Source organism: Malaya genurostris, chromosome 2 (genome assembly GCF_030247185.1).
Source record: "Malaya genurostris strain Urasoe2022 chromosome 2, Malgen_1.1, whole genome shotgun sequence".
Lineage (NCBI taxonomy): Eukaryota > Metazoa > Arthropoda > Insecta > Diptera > Culicidae > Malaya > Malaya genurostris.
In genome coordinates, this window is record NC_080571.1 from 352,901,449 (window position 1) to 352,928,978 (window position 27,530).

The 27,530-nt window shown below is 35.7% G+C and overlaps 1 protein-coding gene across 1 annotated transcript; it reads right to left on the minus strand.

Annotated features, from left to right (window-relative positions):
- Position 1: 1 nt before the first annotated feature.
- LOC131432192 (protein PFC0760c-like) lies at positions 2-26,309 on the minus strand. The gene is made up of 6 exons (XM_058598327.1): positions 25,065-26,309; positions 11,226-11,814; positions 2,155-2,212; positions 1,875-2,092; positions 1,493-1,770; positions 2-1,433 (listed from the first exon to the last, which is right to left on the minus strand). The coding sequence occupies exons 1-6, from the start codon at positions 25,616-25,618 to the stop codon at positions 1,319-1,321; spliced, it is 1,812 nt and encodes a 603-aa protein (XP_058454310.1). The 5' UTR covers positions 25,619-26,309; the 3' UTR covers positions 2-1,318.
- Between the last annotated feature and the right edge of the window lie 1,221 nt (positions 26,310-27,530).

Genomic DNA, 27,530 nt, shown 5'->3' on the forward strand with positions numbered 1-27,530 from the left:
ATAAGATATACACGGATTTTCATTGTCCGTTTTTATGACCGTTTATTTAAATGATGAAAGTTGAAATAATTCTGATTTAATTTTAGAAAATCTAAAAAACTTATCCGCTTAATTATATGTTCAATGGACAATCGTACTACAATAATAATACTATTCGTCTTAAATGACTAGCATTTTTACAGTTCAAAGTTGGCACTAGACAAAACTAATTCAGAACACTTAAAAAATATTACAGAGAAGATTTATTACTACTACAGGAAATTTAATACGCACGAGTAATGATTAGATTTATATGCAATATAATTTATACAACTGTTTTTATGAAAATTTTCTATCCCTCCAAAGCGTAACGTTGTGTCTTTGGAAGCTACATTGACAGAAAAACCCATACAATCTTAGTATACATGATAGCGGAATATCGCACAAGTAAAATAATGTATCATTATTTATTCATTTTCACGAGTAGTTCAATACAATTTTTCAATTTCAAACTGGATCTGCTTTGATTTATTTTGAAATTTTCGTTTCATGTAAATTTTGTAAAGGAACATATAAATAGTACCATAATGTTCCTAATACTATGGCCATAGCGTCTAACATTACTTATAGTTCACGACCAGTATTCCAACTATGACTTGATCCTTATTAGTTTTTTGGAGGTTATGAAAAAACTCCAATAACGAGGCAATGGTTAGCTTACGCATAATGAAAGTAATAATGTAAGCAGAAAAGTCAGATTAGATTTAAAACAATGCGAATGTTGGAAAAAATACAATATTTTCGAAAGGCTGTTGTGTAAACTAATGAACTTATGGTTAAAACAAAGAGTTTTATAAGTATTATATATTTGAATTAAGAATTTGATTTTTGCGCGATTATTTGAGTAACACATTTTTTCATGAAAATGCATGCAAAAATCGATTCGTTCAAATGGTTACCTACTCTACACTGTAAAATTCTGTATTGAATGAAATGTGTAGACCAAGCTCTAGTTGGAATGACATTACCAGTATAAGTAGCATATGTTGTTCCACGGAACACCGTTCAGAACATAAAATATAAAAATTATACGATAATAATTTTTGTTTCAATAAATAAGAATGCATCATATTACAAAACATAAAAGATATTATATATTACATTTCTTATTTCTTACTAAATATATTTCTCCTGTTCGAGAAGACCCACATTGTATTCTAGTTGTAAGGTAGTATGGCAGATAGGAATCTCAAAACTTTTGTGAAAATTGATTGCAGCCGCCTATTTCAAAGCGTATTCAACAGCATTGGTAACAGCTATGTAATTGGATAACATTCGTCTACCCTTTGTATGAATAGCTTAATTTGTCTTCTCGAGTAGGACACTTTCCCTTCGCTTTATTGTAGTGCCCATATTCACACACAGGTTCTTCACAGCGTCCATCCTTTATGCATCTAATGAAATAACAAACTAATATTATAAAAGTAAATTCGTTAGTAGTTGATTCATTTACCTTCTGTTTTCCATGGAAAAGTGCTCCAGGCCTCTTTTGAACTGATCGCACTGTGCGTCACTGGATGAACAATCACAGTAGCAACGATTGTCATTGTCAATTACCCGTTGAAATAACGACGGGCAAGTGCAAACTGATGCCGTTATGATTGGTGTTGTTGTCGATGTAGGCGGAACTAAAGTTGAAATAAACGTTTCGTGGCGATTGATGCACGAGCACTCTGTATGGTTTACAAAACTCAGTCTTTCGATTGATGACCTTGATCCAACGGCTTGAACCTATGACCAACAATTTAGAAATGAGTAACCGCTTTCCATAGTTAATTTGATTTTAATACTGTTTAAACAAGTATCCATGTAGTATACATTTGAAGGTTACTTACAAAAAAATACAGCTCAATAGTTGAATTTTTAGAGGCTGCACATGTTTGAGTTGGCAAACAACATCCTACATCATCACCACAACGATGTAGTATTGTACAATGAGGAGTGTACTGTTTTGTGGGATCATTCGAAGCTAGTATAATCTTTGGTTTCGGTACAGAGCAGGACCCTTCTCTCCTTATCTTAATTGCGTGGTGCGAAGCCAATCGAGAAGGATCTGGAATATAAAGTATTATCGTTTAAATGAATAAACCAATTTTGTTTTACTAATTCGATAACCTGTTCGTTGGAATTCTGTTTGAACCTTTTTTCCTTGCGTTACAGGCTGAGGATCATCCTATTGAATTATAAATGAATAACGTTGAATAATTATTTAATTAAATTAGCATTTTTCTAACTCGGAGATTTTTATATAAATTATGTTTTCATAAATGACAACAACTCTGAACTAATAAATCTAGCATAAATATTAGTCGAACGATGCTTTCAATTGTCCACTACACGACTATTTCTCCGGAGCGGGAAGTGGCCACCGCGATCAATTTGAACACGATCTGTGATCTTAACTTTCATATTAGCTCAATCTTGTCGATGTTGGTTCAGGTATCTCTGAGAAAATCGTGCCAATACCAAAAAAGGGCCGTTTGATTGTCAAATTCGATTCAGTCATCGTCAAAAAATTGAGCAGAAAACAGAAATTGCGGTTTATCGGTCACTTATACAGGGTTTCGCAAAGGAACCAGACATACACTGGAACCAAACAAGGGAGGAAGAAACCGAACACGGCATCGGAAAGTAGAAGCATGAAGGTTTATTTTCGTCTAGTAGTTTTCCATCAAGGAGCACTGGAGTTTCGTCACCCTCTTTATTTAGAACTCGTTTTTGAAGAATCAGTCGTACGTTACAACTATTAGTGAGTCTGAAAAACCTGTTTTAATCGACCTAGTGGTGTTATGATACCTTTCTCATATCTTACATATTCTCATATATAAATGTGTGGTATACTTCAAAATAAATTTCTTTGATTCTTAAAAAACAAAAAGGTTTGTCCATAAACTAGTATAACCTACAGAGTGAAACAGTACTCAGGTCGGTTAGGCCATCTCTGAGGAAACGAAAAGAGGTACTTCCGAAACCGGAATCAGGGAACCGGTATAATCGAAGTTGGTTCGAGTTGACTGGGATCCATTTTTGAGTCTATGGCTACAATCTTCGGTCATTCATAAAAACCCAAGAACAAGGAAAGCCAAATTAATGTTTGGCCGTGTACTGACCATAACTACCGATTGGAATAGTTTTGAGACAAGTTTAGAAATTATTCTACTCTACTTCTTTACTTATTCGGTGCTTCCGGACTCAGAAACCGAGAGCCAGCATAGCCGGAATCGGGTTATTTGTTTGTCTATTGACAATGGCTACCGATTGCAATAGTTTCGGGGCCAGTTTAGAACGGTTTTTGTTTCGCCGCTTCAAGTGACGGTATCCAATTTTAAACACACTTCATCCTATAAGAATCAGTTCAGCCGTCTATGAGAAAAGTAAGTCCACTTATTTTCATTTTTCGGATTCGAATAATTCAGGAACTTAGTGTGGGGTTACAAGACCTTTCATTTTTTTAAGTTCATGAAAATCGGTTCAGCCATCTCCGAGAAAAGTGAGTGCAAAAAAAATGTTATATACATACATACACACACACATACAGACATTTTGCGTACTCGACGAACTGAGTCGAATGGTACATGACACTCGGCCCTTCGGGCCTCGGTTCAAAAGTCGGTTTTCACAGTGATTGCATAACCTTTCTATATGAGAAAGGCAAAACATTTTAAATAAAAACCGAAACTGTCGGTGCCTTCGCGTAGTACTGTGAAGCTGTGGGTAAAAGATTTTGTTGAAACAAAAAGTAATTATTGGATCTAATAACAACACACAGATAATTGCTCAGTTCGTCGAGCTGAATCAATTAGTATATGATAACTTTCTCTCCGTGCCGAAATATTTTCCAAAGTTTGAGCGAATTTAAATAGATAATAATAGTCTTTTATAAATAATGCTTCTAATCTCGACAACGAAGGAGCTCATGTCTATGATTTTCCCCAAGAAATGATCATGTATCACACAATGTAGGCAAATTATAACTTTAATATCACTTCTAGGTGGGTACGAAAGGGGGGGGGGGGGGAGGTGGGTTAGGTTACAATCATTCTACTCCAACAACAACAACCTCTGAAGCGCAAACAAAAAACGCGTTTTGGTATGATTTGGACCACTATGCACGGAAATAGGAGAAGAAGGTCGCATACACAAACATTTCGGAATCGCCCTTAAAAAGGACGGATTTTAGCAACCTTTGGCTTGTTGAATATTGTGGCAAATATAACCAAAAAAAAACTGAAAACTTTGACATAAAATTTCGTATAATTCGAAAAGGCCAATTGTTCAGTACGTCGAGCTGAATCGTTTGGTACTCAGACCTCCGGGCCGCGGAAAGTTTGAGCGAATTCTATACCTATTTTTTTATTTATTTACAAAGAAAATTGTTTACCATAATTTTTAAAGTTCATCAATAGATTAAAAACAATCAGGCACTTTTTTTTCATGTGAACTTGCCTCCTAATTGATTTAAATAGCAGAAATGTGATCATATGAAGACAAACATGAGCAAAGGTCCTAAGTTCAAATGACAGTTTCTCTTTGTTTACTTTCTCTTTCGAGTATTACGGTCCAATCTGCAATCTTTCCATCTAACACTTTACATGGGATAATAGCAAAATCCATCAACTTTCGATATGCACTGTAGAATTTGTTGGAAATTACTGGAATTTGCCGTAATAATTGAAAGAGAAAGTAAATTAAGAGAAACTGTCATTTGCACTTGGGACCTTTTCTAATGTTCATCGAGATATTACCACAAAAAAATTTCGTGACATCTTTCATCCACAGTATTACAAACATTTTCCTTTACATTTATTGAATAACTCGAACCGCGCAAGTCGAAGTCTAGTACCACATTGTTGGGATCTCGATGACTTTGTCGAAAGTGATACGTAAGTTTAGTCAAATCGGCTCCAAAAATAGCCGTTTCGAGAAACTCGATTCGAGATGAATACTATCAGCCCAGTTTTGTCATCTCCCAGTAAACTGAGAACAATATCAGTTCCTAGGTTTACATTTTTCGATCTCGTTTAGCCAAGTAAGACCAGGAGTTTCAAGAGATTCGATCACTTTGTAATTTCAGGATTTCTTAAAAAAAACCTATCATTCAATAATAAATTCGTTTACTACAAATATATATAATGATTTTATGTCAAAACAATACAGACGATAGGTATGCAATGACATTCAAGTGTCCTCTGAGTTCCCAACTTTATGTAAAACAATATAATATACATTTTTAACTTTGCGAAAAACTTGTTAAACGGTATGTAAAATCTTCAAATCTGTTTCATTAGAAAGATTCCACTACTCAATGAAGACCACATTATTCACAAACATTCACATACATTAATAACACTGCTTGTCTGTTCGAATGAAGCCATTCAAACTAGCTCAGAGCAAAGCATCGTTCCAACCAGGTGATTTGCACTGACCTTCTGTTCAGATTAGCATGTGTCGATAAACCAGTAGGAAATGCCATAGTTCGTATAACACCTTTCAAATCAAGCCAAAGGCGTTCAATTATATGAAGCAAAGGTAGAGAAATCGTTAACACTACGTTCGTCGGAATGCTAAATGGAGTAAAGTTTTACCTTCAATGAGAGGTTCATATCCCTAGGGATACTGTCAGACCGTAACTAAGTCGTACAACACGAAGAACAAATTATTTATAATAGGTTGTATTCGACGAATACAATATGTAATTCAGTAAACTTAGCAGAAAATGTTCGTTGGGAAGGATGCGCGAGATAAAGAGTCCGAGTTTTATACGATCGAATTTTCAGAATTAGCATTACAGAACACCCATACGTTGCTGCTCCATTATTGATCAGGATCAATAGCAAAATATTCTTTTCAATCAACATACTTGAGAATAAGACGTTGATTAACATTTTGCAATCTGCATTGATTTTTGCATGTTGATCAATATCGACAGCGGTCTACTTGGGATGGAAAGGATCCTAAAGCAATCAAATGTTCCACAATTACAGGAAAAATCTACTTTCATGCTGCTTAAAAGCACACACGATCTTGTAGTCAACTTGAAAGTACGCAGGTCAAAAAAACACCGAGAACATTTGGCGAATAAAGTACAGAACAAGTTCCGAGCAAACTTTCTCGCTGCCTCAAATCTGGCTGTATAGCGTTAACTTTAAAGTGAGAATAGTTACTTGAAATCATTCCTTTTTCTCCAAACTGTTGGTTGGTTAGATACACGTTGCTACTAGAAACCGAGGTATTGTCTGAATCCCAATGCATACATTACAGAATGGAGTACTTTGTAAGTAAATTTCCGAATAATATTATCATGAGGGGCTGGGGTCCACTAGGAGATTGATAGTACCTATCATCTTTCAGCCTAGATGCCGTGTGGAATCCGGCAGTAAAAATGAGCCAAGAATATATCTAGGATCCACTGGGTTCCTGCTTCCATGTCGTAAAAGGTGACAATTGCAGAAGTTCCTAGCCTAGATGCCGTGTGGAATCCGGCAGTAAAAATGAGCCAAGAATATATCTAGGATCCACTGGGTTCCTGCTTCCATGTCGTAAAAGGTGACAATTGCAGAAGTTCCTTTTCCTTTCAGTTACCAGAAATATTCAACGTTTCACTTCTGATTACTCTATTTTACTAGTTCATTCAACTTATGAATATGATGTATGAAAACCGTATGATTCATAGATCATTAGACAAAAGTCAACAGAATTTACGCTCATCTACTATTTTCACTCTTGTACTATGATTTTGAGCAGCCAAATACCGTTTAAATATTTGTCTTGTATCAATCAAACGTGTGACTACCCGATCAACAGAGCATAACAGGATTCTATAAAAATTATATATGATCTTAATATTTATATCTCATTATGTTATAAATATGATTCCAAATCAGAAGCAAACATTCAGATTTTATTAAGATTATAGCAAGTCCAGATATTATATAAAGAGCCGTTATATTTCAGATAAAACTATACTAGATAATTGAGAAAAAAAATCAAACACTTTTGTCGATCATGTTTTTGATTTTCAACCCGAAAAATGCTATGCTTCAATAAATAGCAGTAACAAACATTTTTTCCGTTTTCACATACCTGAAGATGCTTTTGAAATCAATAATTTGATATTTGGTTTTGAAATGACGGCTTAAATTTTAAGTTTGAGAACGTTCCTAAGTAATTCCTACTTAAATTGTGTAAAGTTCTTATTAAACTATTAATTTTAAAATGGAAACAAATATTTTAATATAATATTTTTCAAGATGATTTTGCGCTTTTTCTCTTACGAACAAAGAAAGGTAAGGCAAAAGCTTTAAAACTCGACTAATAAATATTGGAAAAAGTGATATAGCGTTTGACTCAGTTCATTGAATTCTGTAATGTTTCCTCAGATATGATTTTCACAAGCTTGGAGTCAAATGAATGCTTGACGATTTTCGGCGAAATGGCATTCGGCGAAACGACTTTCGGCGAAATGGCTTCCAGCGAGATGACCCGCGGCTGAACCGATTTTTACAAACTTAGATTCAAATGAAAGGTCTTATATCCTTATACAATTTTCCTGAATTTCATTTGGATCCGATTTCCTGTTCCGGAATTATAAGTAAATATGTCCAAATTTATGAAGAAATGCACACTAAATTTTCTTGGAAATTTCTAAACCGATTTTTACAAACAATGATGCCAATAAAAGGTCTTGGAAATTTTAAAAAAGTCTCGTAAAAGTTGATCCAGATCCTACTTCCGGTCCTGGTATTAAAATTTATCTCAGCAACGGTTAAACCGATTTTCACTCATCAAGATTCAAATCAAAGCTCTAAAAACTCAGCTCAATCGACCACGTAAAACTTGTACGCAAACAGGCCTGAATAAAATATCTTTTAACCAAAAAAATAAAGCTATCTTTGTTTTAAAATATACCCTGCAATTTAATCCAAATCAGACTTCCGGTTCCGAAATTATAGGACGATGAGTGTCAAAACATTCAAATCGTCATTTAAAATGACGATGCAAAACTGGTACGCGTCGGTACGTGCGGCTTTATTCCGTTCGCAGTGTGCTTTGTTTAATTTCGTATAGCGTGCCGGTTGCCACTTTTAAATCTATATTTTTCAGGGGAAAAATATGTAAATTTATAAATCTGTTATTCAATTTGTACCTACTTGTTAGTATTATCACAAAATCATGATAACGATGCTTTTCTATAAAAGTACACTTATTGCCTTTCTCATATAGAAAGTCTATGCAATCACTTGAATAATTGACTAGTGAAAACTGGCCCGAAGGGTTAAGTGTTCTATATCATTCGACACAGTTCATCGAGCTTTGGAGCGAAAATGCAAAAGAGGGTAAAATTCTTCTAGATTTGGCTCAAAACTGATTCAATTCGTAGGCTATAATTAGTTACTTACTAAATGAACCGGCTTTGGCTATACTGGTTCCAAATTCCTGGTTCCAGAGATACCAGAAATAGTGGTCAAACACTCTAAAACGAGACTCACCCAATTTGCTCGGAGATGATTTGATCGATTTCCATTTGATCGATTTCAATTTCTTAACTTGCCTCGAAACTATTCCAATCGGTAGCCATTGTCAATAAACAACTAAACAACCCGATTTCGGCTATTCTGATTCCGGAAGCACCGGAAATAAAAATCAAAATAATTTCTAAACTTGCCTCAAAACTATTCCAATCGGTAATCATTGTTAGTGGACGGCCAAACATGAATTTAGCTTTCCTTGTTCTTGGGTTTTTGATGAACGACCGAGGATTGTAGCAATAGACTCAAAAATTAATCCCAATTACTTTTTTCGAACCAACTTCGATTATATCGGTTTCCTCGATTCCGGTTTCGGAAGTACCTCTTTTCGTTTCCACATAGATGACCGACCTGAGTTCTGTTTCACTCCGTAGGTTATACTAGTTTATGGACAAACATTTTAGTTTTCTTTAAGAACCAAAGGAAATTATTTTGTTGAATGCCACACATTTATATATGTGAGATATGAGAAAGGCATCAGTGCACCACTAGGTGGATTAAAACAGGTTTTTTTCATATGGGTTGTGCTGAGTTTGTATGACGGAATTGAATTTTGACTTCTTGTTGCAGTCACCTGATCGTATTGAGATTGACATCAATTCCCTTTCTGGCTTCCAGGAGCTGAGTTGGGTTGATTTTTCCTAAACATTTGCTCATACATGGTTTAGCGCTCATTATTTTTTATAGAACCTCTAGGCTTGTGGTTCCCAAATTTTTTCAGTCAAACATTATTCTTTCTACTGCACACCAAGTCATGCATTATTCCTTCAACTGCACACCAAGTAAAAAACATGAATAAATGATATAGCGGCAATCGATTTAGTATTTTTGCAGTTAGCTTGTGATTGAATTATAGAATTCAGAGAAATGAAATTTTAATTAAAAATCCTGTATCTATTAAAATGCCAATAGATACACCACAATAACAAAGAGAGATTCGTTTTGTAGGGGAAAGGCTTTATAGGTATTTGCATACGGTATTGGATCACAGCAGAGCTTAAAATTGTCACGCATTCTTAATGAAAATAAACCCTTCTTAATCCACCTAGTGGTGTGATAATGCCTTTCTCTTTCTTCGAAGCAGTCCCATGAATTTTTTATCATTTTATGAAAAAGTTTCTGACACTGATTTTGGCTTCTTCTTGACACCAATTAATTCAGATTGATTCGAGTGGTTCTCAAAAGCATGCTTCAGTGTTTATGTTACATACTTGGCATCGTTTTTCCAATCAAGCGCTTGGCATTTACGTTGCCAATTTGTATGAGAAGAGTGATGCTAATCTAAAAACAACCCTTCTTAGTCCACTTAGTGGAATTTTCATCTTGAAAAATCACCATAGGGGGGAATCGAAATCGAAAAAAAAATTTGATGACAAAAGGCTTAGAATTGCATGAAACGTCGAGATTTAGTGTCATCTCGAAAAAAAATTTTTTGAAATATTTGACTTTTTGGGACTTAGAGAAAATATCAAAATTTTTCCAAGTCCCAGAAATTTTTTTTGAAATGACACTAAATCTCGGCATCAAAAAAAAAACAATTTTGGAAATTTCATGTACTCCCCCCTATGGTGCTTTTTCAAGATCGAAAATTTTCAAACCTTAACCGCCGGGCATGAGGGTTTTTCACTTTTGAGCACTAGAGCTTAACGAAAACAGAGGTGATCCCAAAATTTTGGCACCCTTATATATATATATATATATATATATATATATATATATATATATATATATATATATATATATATATATATATATATATATATATATATATATATATATATATATATATATATATATATATATATATATATATATATATATATATATATATATATATATATATATATATATATATATATAAGAGCGGTAAAAATCAACGTGTTTTGTCGGTTACGTCACTTATACCATTATATCTCTGGAACCAAAAGTCACAGCCATTTGGTCTTCGAACTTGATCAATGGTCCGATAGTAGCTTTCAAACGAGCCTAAGTTTGTTAAAATCGGTTTAGCCATCTCTGAGAAAATTGAGCACGTTCAAATATCTCCTAAAAGTGCACACACACACACACACACACACACACACACACACACACACACACACACACACACACACACACACACACACACACACACACACACACACACACACACACACACACACACACACACACACACACACACACACACACACACACACACATACACACACACACACACGAGTCGAATGGTACATAACACTATGGGTCTCCGAGGCTCCGTTCGAAAGTCGGTTTTTCCAGCAATTCTAATACCTATCAAAACCGTTGTGTACAATGAAAATGTTCTTTCAATTTACTCAGAGACAACACTGCATCCAGTTATTTGACAGAAGACAGTAAAACCATGTAGACTCACTTCTAGGTCTCATATAATAAAACGAAGGACATAATACAAGAAAAGTAAATAACTCTTGATTGACTTATAGATTTGTTATAATAATCCCATACAGTCGTGTAACATTAGAGATCTATCCAATAAAAATCTAACAAATTCAAAAAATCGAAACACCTTAACAAGTTAGTGTTAGCTTAGGTCTTCTAAAAAATCTGTTTCACCGATTTTTATTCCTTCTTACACATATAGAGTTGTACAATTAGAAATATAGTCAGTATACATACCCTGTCTGAAATTGCCCTCAGTACATCACGACGAATGCTGTTATCGTTTTTATTTCTTTCGTGGCTTTGTTTGTATATTTTAGAAGATACAGCTTCGTAAACAGACCGACTGGTTGTTGTGCTATATCCGGCGTCACCTTGTGTCTCAGTGTTATCATAATCATTTTGTTCGTCAGTTTCTTCCTCTTCCTCATCGTCTTCCTCGTCCTCCTCATCATCATCACCTTCATCGTCATCATCATCTACATCATCGTCATATTCATAGTCATCAAGTTCTTCTTTCGTTTCTCCTTTAATACATCTTTCACCGTTACAGTTTCTTTCCGTATTTTTTAACGATTTAGTCATTTTACTTTTGTCTAATTGATGATACTCTTTGAAAGTGGAATAATGCTTGTATCTGTTGAGCAAATTTTCAAAATAGTTTTTACTATTTTGCTTAAAATTATCTTTTTTGTGAGTTTTCATGCTGCTTTTGTGTTTGATGCTCACATTATCTTTTACTACTGAAGGCACTGTGAAAGACGAGAGTGAACGATTCTGGCCAGTAGCTCGTTTATCACTATCCACTTTTTGTTGATTGCTATCACTGGTGAATAAAAGAAAAACCGGTATTACAAAACGGTATTACAAAACGAATCATGAGTAAATGGTAGAAATGTAAGAAAAAATGGTTTTGCTATTGTAACGAAGTACAATTATGTTCGCTGTTGTGAAGTTTTAAAATAATAACTTTTGATCACGTCCGAAAAGTAATATTCCGTAATGAGCTTTCCGTTCTGGAGGTATGTCATAACAATCCCAAAAAACCACCAAAATAATCTTCCCCTTGTGAATCCTAGTTTCACGAATAGTCAACATCAAAAGTTCACTCGATTCGAAATTAGCACTGTCAAACACTCTTCTGCGGTGCGCTCGTGTTCGAGTTTTTGATAAGTGATGTTATCCTATTAGGTCTACAAAGGTATTGAATGGAAATGACTGATTTGGCGGAGCATGCAAACAATTAATCGACGAGAATGCTGCAAAGGCGAGGATGCTGCAAAACCACACAAAAGCGAACGAGCAACGATACTTGGTTTTTGCAATGACTGAGCGGAAATATATATTGGAGAAGCCAAGTGAAAGAAAAACTAACAGAAAAGATGAATTTTTGGAAAAAGATATGCTCAGAGACAGGACTCGAACCTGCGTTCTTATGCATTCCGTGCATACGCGCTACCATTTCGCCACTCTGATCTTGTTTTAGCCACTCCAAAACTCAAAACAGACATAGTAGCAACGAACATCGAACATGGTCTACATCCTGGCCGTCACCCGACCGATATCTTACATCCAAACATCCTCTCTGTCCATCACTTGGTTTCCTCACCCTCTTCTCAAGTCTCTTCACTATCTCGTCGTGAACTAAGTAGATTTTTTCGCTGACCTAAGTAATTTCGCTTCAGTACCTCCTTTGCAACAACATTTATTTCTCTCTGTTTCACTCCTTTTGACCTTTTTTTATATATATGAAAAATAGCTATAGAATTCGCTCAAACTTTACAAAAATTTTCCGAGGCCCGGAGGCCGAATGTTATATACCATATCGATTCAGCTCGACGAACTCCGCAAATGTCCGTGTGTATGTGTGTGAGTCTGTCAACAAAGAGGTCGAGATCTCAGAGATGGCTGGACCGATTTTGACCAAACTATTCGCAAATGAAAGGTCTCCTCGTCACCCTGAACGCTATTGAATGGTTCGTTAACTTTTTGAATTACACGAGGTTTTATTGCAAAATTTTTAGTTTTTTGACAGTATCTGTCATCTTGAAAACAAAACATGTTTTCAGACTTAGATTCCGCACGGTAATAGCTATCCAAAAAGCCATAGATTGTAAAGATCCGTTCATTTTCAACGGAGATATCGACATTTTTGTGTAAGCGACTTTTCCCCCTATTCCAGCAGTAGGAGTTTTGTGCATTGTATGACAAAGCAATGCTTGGGAGCAACGTGAAACACGCTTTTTTATACAGTTACATGCAATTGTTTCTAAGTACCAAAACGACTGTGTACAGCATCCTTTTTTATGACATTTTGCCTCGGACAGATTTTAGCACGATTCGTTTTTGGTAACATAATCGTTCGAATATGACGTATGTAAACCAGATGAGGGCAGAATTTTCGAGTTGAAAGCAATTCCATATTTATATTGTTTTAAACTACTTACAGCAATAAATGCTAGAAGAACATAACATCCATATACCATTCAAATCAGTTCGTCGAGATCAGCAAATCCATGAAAAATTGGGGCCAAATCAAAAAAGCTGAAGAAAAAATCGACCTTCGATTTCGTTTGTAATTGGTTACATGTTTCCTGTCCATCTTAAAATTGTTTTTACCTAGTATGTTCATTAGAGCTCAGGACTAATTGGCTCAAGTAGAACGAACCCCTTGTTATTTTGAAATGTGTGCCTTGTTGTAACTTTGCTTTACGTTTTCTAATTTTTCTAATCGGAATGGAAGGATATAAGGAACAAGGAAAGGAACTGTGAAGGTGGAAAACAGCACAAAACAAAAACCAAATAAATCCAAACAATCCATAATGCACATTAAATAAAACCTCCAACCCTCGAGGGAGTTTTAAAGTTTTCTTAATTTTGTGCGAATGCTGTACCTATTTTTTATGTTCATGAAAAAAGGTAAAATGTATCTTAGATTGATCTAACAACAAATTCCAAACTTAGTCTGACCAGATTTTGTCTCGAACAAGTATTACCCCGAGACAAGTGGACTGTAGTATTATTCTTACCGTTACCGTTACCGACAATACGCGGCTATCTAGGCTACTCTGAAAAGGAAGTTGATATTGCTGGTCAATTTCTGGTTATAACTTGATGTATGGAGAATGACGTACCATCGAATACATGGTTACATGTTTTCCTGTGCCTGTTTAGTTAATTCCAAACACTTCAAAAAATTATTCTCTGTTATTTTACATTCACTCTTTCAAGACATTCATATCTATCAAGAATAATATATTAAATACAATTTTAATAATCTTTCTGCAGCATTGTACTTACATTCGGTAGCAAAATTACACATAAGAAGATTTTACTATCGCGTTTATGAGTACCGACTAACTACAAGTAGGTCAGTTTTATTATGTCGTGTTACAAAACAGATCCCTAAACACTGCCTTTCTGTATACGCCACATGCAAGGTTGACTTGCAAAATGCTATAATATGAAGTGGTGTCCCATCTGATTGTACTATAAATATTCTTTCACGAGCCCGAGTAATTTTGTGTGTGCGGATACAACCATAAGCAATGTGAGCGTAGGTGATCCAAAAGCACACATCATACGCAATAGATAAAAGTGTAGGCCCGTACCAGTGGCTCTACGAATAAATTGTAGGAATGAATTTTGAAGAAAAACCCCATTTCCCATTGATAAAACACGTACTCAACACGAATAAAATTAATTCAGTTCAAGGTACTCCAACAGCCATATAAATTTCGTACTACTAGTAAAATTCTTTGCTCTCAACATTTTCAATAGAAAAAAATAATTTTACCTCGCCTTTTCGAAGGTTTATTTTCTAAATTTCTGAAAATCATTATGTTTAGTAAAACAATATAATAACACTATCATAATACAGGGTCAATGTACCCATAGTCGTCTGATTAGTAGCTGAAGACACCACATAATTTTGAGCAATTACTCGACTTCCATTCAAAGAATTGCGATACCATATCTTCGATTCGACTCTAAGGAGTGTATCGAAAATAAGCTATCCACAAATTTTTCTTTCAAATTATGATAAAAGCGATATTTTATTCAAACTAAAAATTGATCCTTTATTGTACGCGGTTAAACTTGAGCATAAAGAAAACCGGATGAAATTTGAATTATTCCTTCACGAGTTTTCAAACCCTCCCTTCACGAGTTTTGAAGACCCTCTTCACGATTGCCCAGTAACGTTCGATGGGTCGAAGCTGAGGCCAATTTGGTGGATTGATATTTTTCTCAACGAAATGTATACCTTTTTCCGCAAGCCAATTGAGAGTTGGTTTTGGCATAGTGAGCCGACGCCAAATCCAGCCAAAACAGTGGAGGTGTACTATGCTTCTTATATAAAGGCAGCAATCTCTTCTGGAAACACTCAGATCGATAGATTTCTGCATTTGTAGTTCCGGTAGTGTAAAAAATGGTGGACTTCAAACCACAGGAACATATTGCTTGCCATACCAGTACCTTTCGACCGAGTTTCTCCACTTGAATCGACTTGTCCGCATCGCTCACATCCTCCCTAACGACGACAGTAAAGTATTGTGGACCTGGAAGGATTTTTGAGTCCTCTTTTACATAAGTCTCATCGTCCATCAAAACGCATGCATTCGGACCCTGCAAAAGACGCGAATACAATTTCCGGGCCCTTGTTGCTGCTTGCTTCTTCTGTTTTACACTTTGCTCCGAGATAGTAGATCTTTAGGTGATTTCGCCTCTTGATACGCTGGACCATTCCGACACTCGTTCTTGCTGTTTTGGCAAAATCACGTATTGACATTGATTTGTCCTTCATGATTAGAGATACAACTTTCTGGTCCAGTTTGAACCGGGTTTTCTACCTCTTCTTGGTAGCTCATCCTAAGAATAATGTTCCCCAAACTTATTAATTATGTTTTTAACACTAGCATGATGAATTCCAAACCGCTTCGCCAATTTTCGCAAAGTAATACCCTTCTCACTTAGCCATGTGTCCAGAACTTTTATTTCCATTTCCTTCTCAATACGCGACATTTTGAAAACGCAGAATGTCAACCGCACAAACAAGTAAAGAATCGAAAGCTGACAGCCAAACGCACAGCATGCTGTGATCTGAGCATTAAGAACCATCACAAATACATGCGTACAACACAAATGTATGTGGATAGCTTATTTTCGATACACTCCTTAAGAGCAATGTTACAGAAAAATTAGTTCAACGAATAATGCATGCATGCATGATGTTATAGCGACGCTAAATATAGGATGAGTGCTAGTTTCCTTATATTTATATGTTGTCGTTTTGCCTATCTCATATAGACAGGCTATACAATCACTGCAAAAACCGACTTTTAAACCGAGGCCCGGAGACCATGTGATTCAGCTCGACGTATTGAGCAAATGTCTGTGTGTATATGTGTGTGTGTGACAAATATCACTTACATGACACTTACATCACGGAGATGATTGAGCCGATTTTCACAAACTTAGATTCACATGAAAGGATTTGTGGTTCTATAAGAAGTTCCTGAATTTCATTAGGATCTGACTTCCGGTTTCGAAATTATAGGGTGATGTGTACCAAATATGTGAAAATAATGTAACTCACTTTTCTCGGAGATGGCTAAAACGATCTCTGCAAACTTAGATTCAAATGAATAGTCTTAAGATACCATAAGAATATCCCAACTTTCATTCAGCTCAAACCCCTGCTTCAGGAGGTTTGGTGCTTAGTGTAAAAATGTCAGTTTCAAGAAAAAAAAAATCATAAGCTACCTCTTTATATTGGTAAGTGAATTACTCTAGTTGCAAATCATGAGAGTTTAAAACCAAACAATCAAATGATAGTCCCATAAATGATCTGCTGAATTTTGTCCAAGTCCGACTACTGGTACATTTTTTTCAAAATTCAAATCTTGATAAAGAATCGAAAATAAATATACTATTCGACTAAGTTCGCCGGAGCCCTGGATGTTTGGAGCGTAATGCAATCAACATCTTATTTAAGTCGTTCCGTGTTTCATTCATTAAATTTAAAAATTATGTTAAAGCTGTAACATATATCTATATTAAATTCTAATTCTAATTAATTGTATCTGATGGTGTTTGCAACCACGGAAGGGTGAAACGGCTGAACCGGTTTTCATATTCTTAGACTCAAAGGTCTTATGATTATATACAAATTTCATATTCTTTTCATATTCTTAGACTTAAAGGTCTTATGATTATATACAAAATATCTGAATTTCATCTGGATCCGACTTCCGGTTTTGGAATTATACGTTAAAGTGTGTTAGAATGTTTATACCATCACTTAAATGGGCGAAACAAATACTTGAAAAATTTTCTAAACTGGTCTCAAAACTATTCCATTCGATAGTCATTATCAGTAGACGGCCAAAAAACCTGAGTCCGGCTATCATGGTTCCCGGTGTCCGTTTTCAGAGGCACCAGAAATAGTGGTCAATTTTCCCAAATGGATGTCACTCCTTTTCTCAACCGATTTACACAAACTTAGCTTCAAATGAATGGTCCTGGGGTCCCATACGGAATTCCTGATTTCATCCGTATCCGACTTCCGGTTCCGGAATTCTAGGGTGCGGTGTGTTTAAAATTTCATACCATCACTTAACGGGTCGAAACAAAAAACCTAAAAAAAATCTAAGTTAACATCAAAACTTCTCCAATCGGTAGTCATTATCAGTAGACGGCCATACGAAGCGATTGCAGTTATTCCTTCAAGAATCGAAGAAATTTAGTATGATTGATATGGGAAAGGCATCATTACACCATTAAGTGGACTAAAACAGACTTTTTAATAAAGATGTGAATCTTTAACTGTGAATCGATAAACCGAGCTCCGTGAATTCAACTTTTGGTAAAATAACGATTATTTTATACTGTGGGAACTCTATTGTTAAGAGCTGTTTTCACATTACGCAAAAGCACACTGTTAGGATGCTGCCAGAGAGAATTCATCGCGTTCACTCTGACAGGTTAGCCTTGATCAAATCTAACTAGTCCACACGCGAGTCTAGACACTTAGTGTTAGGCTTGAACTCCGACAGTAACCTTAGAGCAAATTCAGCAGCTGCAAGATTCATATGGGTGGTCTATAATATAACTGAAACAAACGTATCCCCAGCAAACCGTTTTAGTTTTGTTCATTCGAACAGTTCTACTGTCAAATTCAAAACTGGTATACGCTGCCGTTCTTTTTTTTGAAAATTTGAAACACAGATAAAACGCTGCTAGGGCTGACAGTTTATTTTGTTATAATTGCTAGGTTTAAATTTCAAAACTGAAATAAATTATGCATCTAGACCTAGAACACTACTGAATATGCTCTTAGAGCAAATTAAGCAGCTAGAAGTTTTATATGGAAGATCTATAATAGAGCTGAAACTGGAACAAACGTATCCCCAGCAAACCGTTCTAGTTTTATTTATTCGAACAGTTTTTCTGTCAAATTTAAAACTGGCGTACGATGCCGTTCTCCTTTTTCTATATTTGAAACACTGCTAGAGCTGCCAGTTTTTCTTGTTATAAAATCCAGATTTAAATTTTAAAACTGACATAAATTATGCATCTAGAACAAGAACACTGCTGAATATGCTCTTAGAGCAAATCGTTTCTGATTTTGACTTTCAACTACACTGGGGTCTGGTTTGATTCCAAATGCACGTGGGCAGGACACAGGTATTTGGTAACGAAATGCCAACAAAGAATAAACTTTCTCCGAACATCAACAGGGTCTTTGACTTCCCATTAAATAAATGTTATAAAACAGATAAACTTGACTGAATTTGTGAGAACGTCAATGGAATACTGGCTATCTGATTATATTATGATCAAAATATTACTCCTAAACCACGGTCAGTATATTACCCTAATGAGCCAAGTGTCATTTACCATTCGACTCAGTTCATCAAGAATATGCCTGTATGAGTATTTTATTGAAGTTGGCTAAACCGATTTTCACTAACTTAGATTCAAATGAAGGGCCCAAATCCCAAGCAAAGTCCATTCATTCGTTTTGTGGAATTTGGCCTTTCTGTTTCAACAAACTTCGCAGCCGATTCATAGCGTACAGAATCATTGCGTGGCAAGTGCTACGATCATACTGACTCTAATAATCGTTCCAGGTCGAGACTCAAACGCCCGAAGCTCACACTATTGATTTTATCTAAGATTAATGCACCGAACTGTATCAACTTAAGTTGTAGTTAAGAGTCGCATAGTTCCAAAGTTTACACAGGTTCGACCACTTGTGCAGAAATTACAGGATAACATGTACAAATAAATGCAAAATATGCACACTAAATTTTCTCGAAGATGAGAAAATCCTGCTTCTATTACCATAGTTACGGGTTGATGAAAATTTAAACCAGCAATTTATGGAGTGAGCTTATACAAATGACAATGTAAAAAGAAAAATGCCAATTCTTTTTGGTAGTTGATAACGAAATAAACCGACTTCGGCTCTATTGGTTTTCTATTTTCGATTCTGGGAGACTGGAATTGGTGGTCAAAATCTTCAAAACTTTCAACGATTTGAGTTTTATTCTTTATTAAGACGTAGAGGTCTTGAGCTAGTTTTAAATATGATCATGATGATATGATCTAACGAGGAAAACAGATTGTTAAATTGACATGCGAATGCAATTATGTAATAAAAACTGCAGAGAGAGAACTCGAACCCGTAGCTAACTCCTAACCGAGGAAATTGTTTCACCAATTAAACTACCCTGCATATAGAAACACATGAAGATATAGGCCAATTGATGAGAAAAACCAAGCATGCTTCGCTGTACTTGGTAAACTCGGTATTCACTTGCAGTCCTATATCTATGGAAACAAATCCAACAGAACACACACTGATAACAAGTCTATTTTTTTCCTTTCTACTTTGCTGCCGACACTGATTTGGAACTTATTTTGATATCTTAGAGATGATCGGTCCAATTCGCGAACTTAAGTCGTTTTCACTTGAGAAACTGAACCTGATTCAGGGTAGTTTCTTTGAATAAACAATTTCCACGAAACTGAGTTGGGTTCGCACGTAGCAATGAGAGCGAACCCGATATAGAAATGGATTGTTGCTAATCAGAACAACCGCAAATAACTGTTTAACCCCAAATCTTCTTCTTCCATATAAATAATGAAAAAAAGAACAAACTAATTAACTAGTAGTTAGATGATAGCTCGATTACTGCTATATCGGTTTTCTGTTTTTTCTTTTGCTGGCCTGAAGTTATGTCCTCTATAAAACGAAACAAGTAAAAAAAATCATACATTATTGTCATGTTCCAAATACCAAGAAAGTTATCATGTTATCAAAAGTTAGGTAATCTCTGCTTTATTTACGAGAAATACAAACTATAGCAAATTGAAACCGGCAAAGAAATCAGTGTTATTACCAATGAACGCATACACTGGTAATGCCTTGAACTGATGGTGGCTTCACACATACATTCATACATACATTTTTACTTGCTGGACAAACGATCGAATTTGGCTTATCGGTCCTCGAATTTCTGTTCCGGGAACACCGCAAATAAATTTCCAAATTTCAAAGTCGACGAGCGATTTTTGCAAAATTGAAATTAAAGAGGCTTTTGTGCTATTAGTACTTATTGAATGGCTTTGTTTTGATTATTCGCAGTTTTGATTAGTCTCCACTAACATCCATTTCTGCTTTGTGGCATTCAGGATAATGCTTAGATGAATCTCATAACACATGTCAAGAAAAAAATATTACTCTGGCGTATAAGTTCACATTCTGAGCCTCATCCAACAAATGATACGATTTCAAATTCGTTGTTTCTTGGCAAAGGTTAATTGATTAATCGTTGAGAACGATGACTTTCAATTCCATATTCGGGTCACTGACGCTACAGTCGCTCGTTTTTTTCATCGGCTTATTGCAGGCATAATTTTTGGTTATGAATATTAATTATAGTCACACCAGCAGCTAAACGAAAGATAAAATTTGTTTTAATCCACTTAACTAGTGGTGTAATGACACCTTTCTCTCCTTTTCTGTGGTATTCTATTCACAATGTTTCTCTTCGATTTTTTAAAGTAACCAAGGGATTGTTTGTGCATTAACTAGTATAACCTACAGAATGAAACAGTGCTTTGCTCGCACAGGTCATCTTAAAAAAAAACGACCGCCAAATAGCATGATGACGCAAGGACGATTATAATTTTTGTTGTATCCGAAAATATGCAGTAATTTTTGGCACGACCGTAAGACCTTTCATTTGACCCTAAGAATCGGTTTGGAGTCCAGTTTAGATATTTGTTTACGGTTTTTGTTTCGCCTGTTTAAATGACGGTGTCCAATATTTAACACACTTTACCCTATCATTCCGGAACTGGAAGCCGGATCCGAATGAAATTCAGGAGTTTCATATGAGACCATGAGACCTTTCATTTAAATCTAAGTTTGTGGAAATCGGTCAAATCATCGCTAAGAAAAGTGAGTGAGATTCTTTTTTGAATATAGGACAACTGTTTCCGGTGCTTCCATAAGAGGAGACCGGGAACCAGGATAGCCAGAATCACTTTATTTTGTTACCTACTGATAATTTCTATCGATTTGTAAGGTTTTGAGTCCAGCTTAGATTTTTTTTGCGTATTTTGTTTCGCCGGTTTAAGTTACGGTGTACAATATTCAACACCAAAATTGCCTCTAGTGACAATGTTGATAATGACAAAGCATATTACAGCATTATGTTGCTTAATATAAAAGTTCTCTGAAGTTGAAATCTCTTTTCAACTTCAGAGAATTTCACGAAATTCAGAAACCATATTGTACTTATGCTATCAAGAATATACTAGATATCGGAATTGAAATACGATTAATTCGTGATAATATAGAGTAACACAGATATAATATGCCACAAATTCACTACTTTTATATCTCTAAAGCGGAAACTAGGTAGATTGTCACTAGAATTAAAAAAGCTGATTCTTACGATGATACTTCTACTGGGTCTCACATGCATGACAGTTACATAAATGGTGTCCTTATGTCATCTTACGATGGCTTGGTGATTTGTATCATTCGTAAAACTTAAAACTTTACTTAAAGTCTCGAATTAAATATTCAATCTTTTGAATTTGATCTTTATATTTTTTAACTTTTTGAGCAACAGCGCGAATTGAACCGAGAAGCATTAAATCACAAAGCACGTCGGTTAATTACCTGAGCCATAGAAGCACATATCTGCCTGCATGATGAATAAGCGGCAAATGCAAATAACACTCGGTTCCGGTAAAATTTTGTACGAATTGAATATTACGTCATTTGATACGTTACGTAGTTATAAATTGTATCGTTTATAGAATTATGCCACCTGTAAAATTTATATTTTTTCTGTATAAGTTTATATTCTTTTTCTTTCGGAATTGTGAGTTGTTCAGCATTTCGCCCATGGATATTTTGACTTTGTCGTTTGCTATTTTGTCTTCATATCTTGTCTTTCCACATAGTGGTTATCAATGAAAGGTGGTTCCCTAAACACACCTATTATTAATCGTTTATATATTCCTTCTTTATCGGTATGCATCAGTTCGCATGTACCTATATTACTAGAGATTGTATGTAAAAGGCCATTGTATGATTAATTTCAGTTTATTTCAATAACAGCTATTGTCAGCCATTGCTTTTTATCCAGACAAGTCGAAGGGTTACGTTCAAAAATTAACACCAATGTTTTCTTATAGCCGTTTGCAAAAGGGTGCTGCAGCCCAAAAGTGTAGACCGTGCTAATAAAACGAACTCTGAAATATGAATAGAAAATAGAGACACGACAAACTAACTCCATTGCCTCATAATCCGTCTCTGCACATACATCCATAAATACTTTTTGCACGACTAAGCAAACCAACAGATCATTTAAAGCCTGTTAGCTTGACCTCCGCGGATAGCGTGTAAAAAGACCGCAATGAAAAATGATTCAGACAACGGACAATGTTTTGAAAACACGCTTCTCTGAAGATTGTATTTCCCCATGCATCGAACGATCGATAAGTAAAACCAGTAAAAACAGTGCTAAACCAAGTAGTTAACGCAATCAATCACATCGTTTGCAGCTAGTCATCCTTAGAATAACGAAGAACTGCATTGTTTATTTATGGCTAGTGATCACGGCTTTAGTCAATAATATGCAAATAAATTAAACATGGTAACAAGACAAGTAAGACTACCGAGTTGTACCATGACAGATGGGTGCATAATGGGTGCATAGTGTGCATAGCGTAGGGTCGGCGGTATTTGGAAGATCCAATTGATACGAGTCGCAATGCTTGTTATAATCATACAACAACGTTCCACAATTACTCCAACCCAAATTAAAGATGACACTGATGCAAACCAAAGTTCTGGCTTCACGTTTTTTTGTGGAATTTGGCCTTTCTGTTTCAGCAGATTTCACAGATGATTTTTAGCGTACAGAATCAGATAGTACTACGATCCTACTGACACAAGAATCCTTCCAGGTCGGGGCTCGAACATCCGACCATTGATTTGTAAGCCCAGCGTCCTATGCATTGAAATAATTTTTCATGACCCCTGTTAAGGACACTTGCTACACCCTCTCACCCATAAAAATACCCTTCCAACTATCCCTGAAGAGCAAAACGCATTTGTGCCAAGTGTGATAGCAATCCGTTCAGTATTTGCGGAGTTATGCCGTTACATCCCCCGTTTTAAAGGCACTTGCTACTTCCACCCCCCATACAGGGTCCGCCATTTAACATTTTTTTAACAATTTGTATTTAAAAGACAGGGTAATTCCTTACTTAAATTTAGAAATTCTAGATGGTGACAAATTTCATATATTATATCTTGATCTATCTATGAATGAATTTGAAGATTGTATTATTAATGTCATCGAAATCGGTCGTGTCGCATACACAATCTGAAATTTTTTACTCTCATTTGTTTCATCTAATTAATTTGGCGTCGATAAGTCGTACTTTAGTTTAGCTACACAGTCACAATTCAAGAAGCAATTAATTAATACGATCGATATTTTGAAGTATGGAAGAGCGTGTCAATTTAATTCGTATTCACGTCAGTTATGTCTCTGATATTACCCACCCACTTTTTCCCGGATCATAGCTCAACAATCAAGCGTTCTTCGAACCATAACGTTTTTTCCGACCCTTATTCTCAAAGTACTCGACCATAAATGTTTCTCGGATGCTCTGTTCTTTCGTCGGAATTTCAAAAAATTCTGCGCACCTACTGAAATCAATTCACAAAGTGTGAACAGTGCACATTAAACAATGTCAACGAAACATTTCAATAAATTTTACAAAACGGGTCAAAAGTTTGAACAATTTGAACGGTACAACCTTTAGTTATAATGAAATCAAATCAAAATTGTAAGATAGGATCCAGACTAACAAATTGCTACCTAGAATTTTAAAAGATAGTGTAGAGTTATGAATCAAAGGTTGACAACAGATCTCCGTTAATAAAAATTAAATAATAATGAACATCGCTACAACCTGCTACTTGTATAGGGTTACGGCACCCCCATTCATCTCAGCACCAGTAGTAATCTCATATACTCAAACAAAAAGTTAGAGTGAGATCTGCTGTCTCTGCTCGATCCATTGACTGTAAGGGTAAAATGAAAATAGTTGCATTCGCATCGAGTTTTTGCGTGGCTATAACAGCAGTATCGCACAATTGTCGAACTATTTTCTCTGCGGTATTGTTTCTATTCGTAATCTATTCGCACTATTCCGAGACGGCCGAGACGGGACCATCCGGGATGATCAGGGACGTTTTTTTTTCTTATCGGCGTTGACTGAGTTGGAAATAGGACTCAGCGAATAAATTTAAACATATTAAACATTTCAACCGCGAGCCAGTGCCGGTAATTGACGCTAATTGTTAGTATTATTCAAATTAAAACTTGAAATGAGCTATTAATTGGCTATACGGCCTTAGTGGCCTATAATAGTGTAGATTTAAAATCTCATATATAGAAATTCTTGTATTATGTGTATATTTAACCACATGGTACCGTGATCATCAGCTTCAAGTAATCATAAAAATCCACATACCCTGAATTTCTTTCGTATTTTGCTGTCTTAGATGTGCCTACTTGGGACACCGGGTGTGATGAACTACCGGATGGGTTGAAGTTGTGCCAACTTTTGTCATAGTTATGTTTGGAAGACTTTCTGCTGGGATGATGTGCCGACAGATCGTGACGACGGTGAGGTTGATGATGAATAGTATGTCGATGTTTGTCTACTCTATAGTCTACAGTTTTAAATTTACTTTTATATGCGCGAAGTGCTCGTTCTGCTTGAGTGATGTGTCGATTTTTCATATAGTGATGTTCGTGGCGCACGTGTGCTGTAGTGGTAGCGACCGCGTGTTGGTGATGATTCTTTTTTGCACTATAATTCACAAAACCGGTAGGATTCGACTGTGCCGACGCTACGGCTGGGATTGACTGCAGTGACTCATCACCGTCGTAGTAATTAATGTCACTGTTACTAACGCCACTACTTGCACGAACTGAACCGACACACATTTTCACTCTCAAAAATAAATACAGAAGTATGAAATAATATGTGAGAATTTTCGTAACACCTATGGATGATCTCATGATAGGATGCTTGTTTCGAGATTGTTTGGTTACACATTGAAATCTAATCCACTTTTCTAAAGAGCATTTATTTAATCAGATGATATATTTTTATATTTTCATGTTCTCGAATAACACCTCTTTGTAAAGCCGATTCCTTCCTTTCTCTTTCTCGATCAGTCAGACAGTGCACACTTTATTTTTACTTTTTCTAGTTATTTGATTCTTTTCTTCTGGCCTATCGGCCGAATCCCCACACGTCGATCAACTTGTCTGAGGTTTGTGAATGCACTGTGTGAATGATATAAAACAATCATTCTTCAATAATTTCCAGCTTACTTAATTACGATTTTTCACTCCACGCATTCTTCTTTCTCCATGCGGATGTTATTTGAACTTGTAAGGCTTAATTTTATTTTTTTCCTTTTTTCTCCTTTATCTTGTTCACTACTTTCAAAAATGATCATGGCTCAACACAAGTCGGTCCCCGAACATTCGAGTTGAAATTAAGCCACCTTTTCATACGAAATACACTTGAGGAGTTAAATGAAGCGTAATAAACACTCAAAATAAATCTAATGCGAATTGTAAATCGACACTGGACCTACTGACTAAGCAGCGCATGGGGAAATATCGTACAAGTCCGCGATTTTCCTTTAATTCAACCGGTGCGATACGATGCTGACCGTTTGCCAGACAAAGATGAACTGAGGACGGCATCGTTGAACACTGAGTAAAGTTCGCGCCACGGAGCTAAATGAATCCTATCATCTGTATGGCCTCTCAACGGCGAAAGCAAAGATGCATGAGAACAGCAACGCAATCGAGAAAATAAGATTCGGTCCGAGAGTGGGTGTTTATTTAAGGCCGTTTCTTCAATCAATGTGGCGCTTCGTATTGTGGATTTTATTAATTGCCTGGGTTCGCTTGTTCAGTCTACCTACAAATCGAAAACATGTTATAGTTCTCGTAATATTGAATGCTATGATGACTGTTAGCTGAGCTCGACAGTCAATATTTTAAGTCTCGTGAAATTTGGCGTAAACGTGCATGCTTCAGACCAAAGAGGTAAAAAAACTGTCTTCGGTAATCAAAAGCAGTCTTTCTCTCACGATTTTCCTCGCGAGTTAATAGAACCAACCTCTCTTGTTGCTTAGTGGATTCCCACTCTCGACAGACTAAGATTGAACGAGTACCGACATCATTGCAGTAATGCAGTATGGTGTCTGACTGAAAGGAATCTTCACATGCATTTTAAGGTAACTTGAATTGTTTAATTTTGGCAACTATCATAAAAAGCGCAAACAAAAGTATTTTGATAAAAATGTAGCAACGCTTACTTTGACTAACCATATCTTAGTTGTTAGTACAGTGCCTGGTCATATTACTAAGCCCATGCTGAAAAGGTCATATATCTCTGAAATATTGATGTTATTTTCAAAGATGAAAAAATGGTTTCAAAATCGTAGAGCACCATAACACCATTTTAAACGCTTATCAAAATACTTAAAAAATAAAAAGATCACAATGAAATCTGACAAAGTAACGCAGACATAAGGAAAAACCTGTTTTAATCCACCTAGTGGTGTAATGATGCCTTTCTCATATTACTCGTAACATCATAAATGTTACTGTGGAATTCGCAAAAACAACTGTTCATTGAATAGAAGTAGAAAAGTTTGTTCGGACTTAATCTAACAAAATCTACAAATCATGTTTACCCTGTAGCTCCGGAACAGGAAGTATCTACAACAAATTTAGGAATTCCGTATGAAATTTTAAGACTTTTCCTTTGAACCTATAAGTTTAATTACCCCTAGAATATTTTATTCTCAATGAGTTAAACATTCTAATTAAACAAAACAAAACTTTTGAAATCCATAAAAAAGTAGCTCTATCTCCCTTTGTATTCGGAATGTTAAGCTTGAGCTTG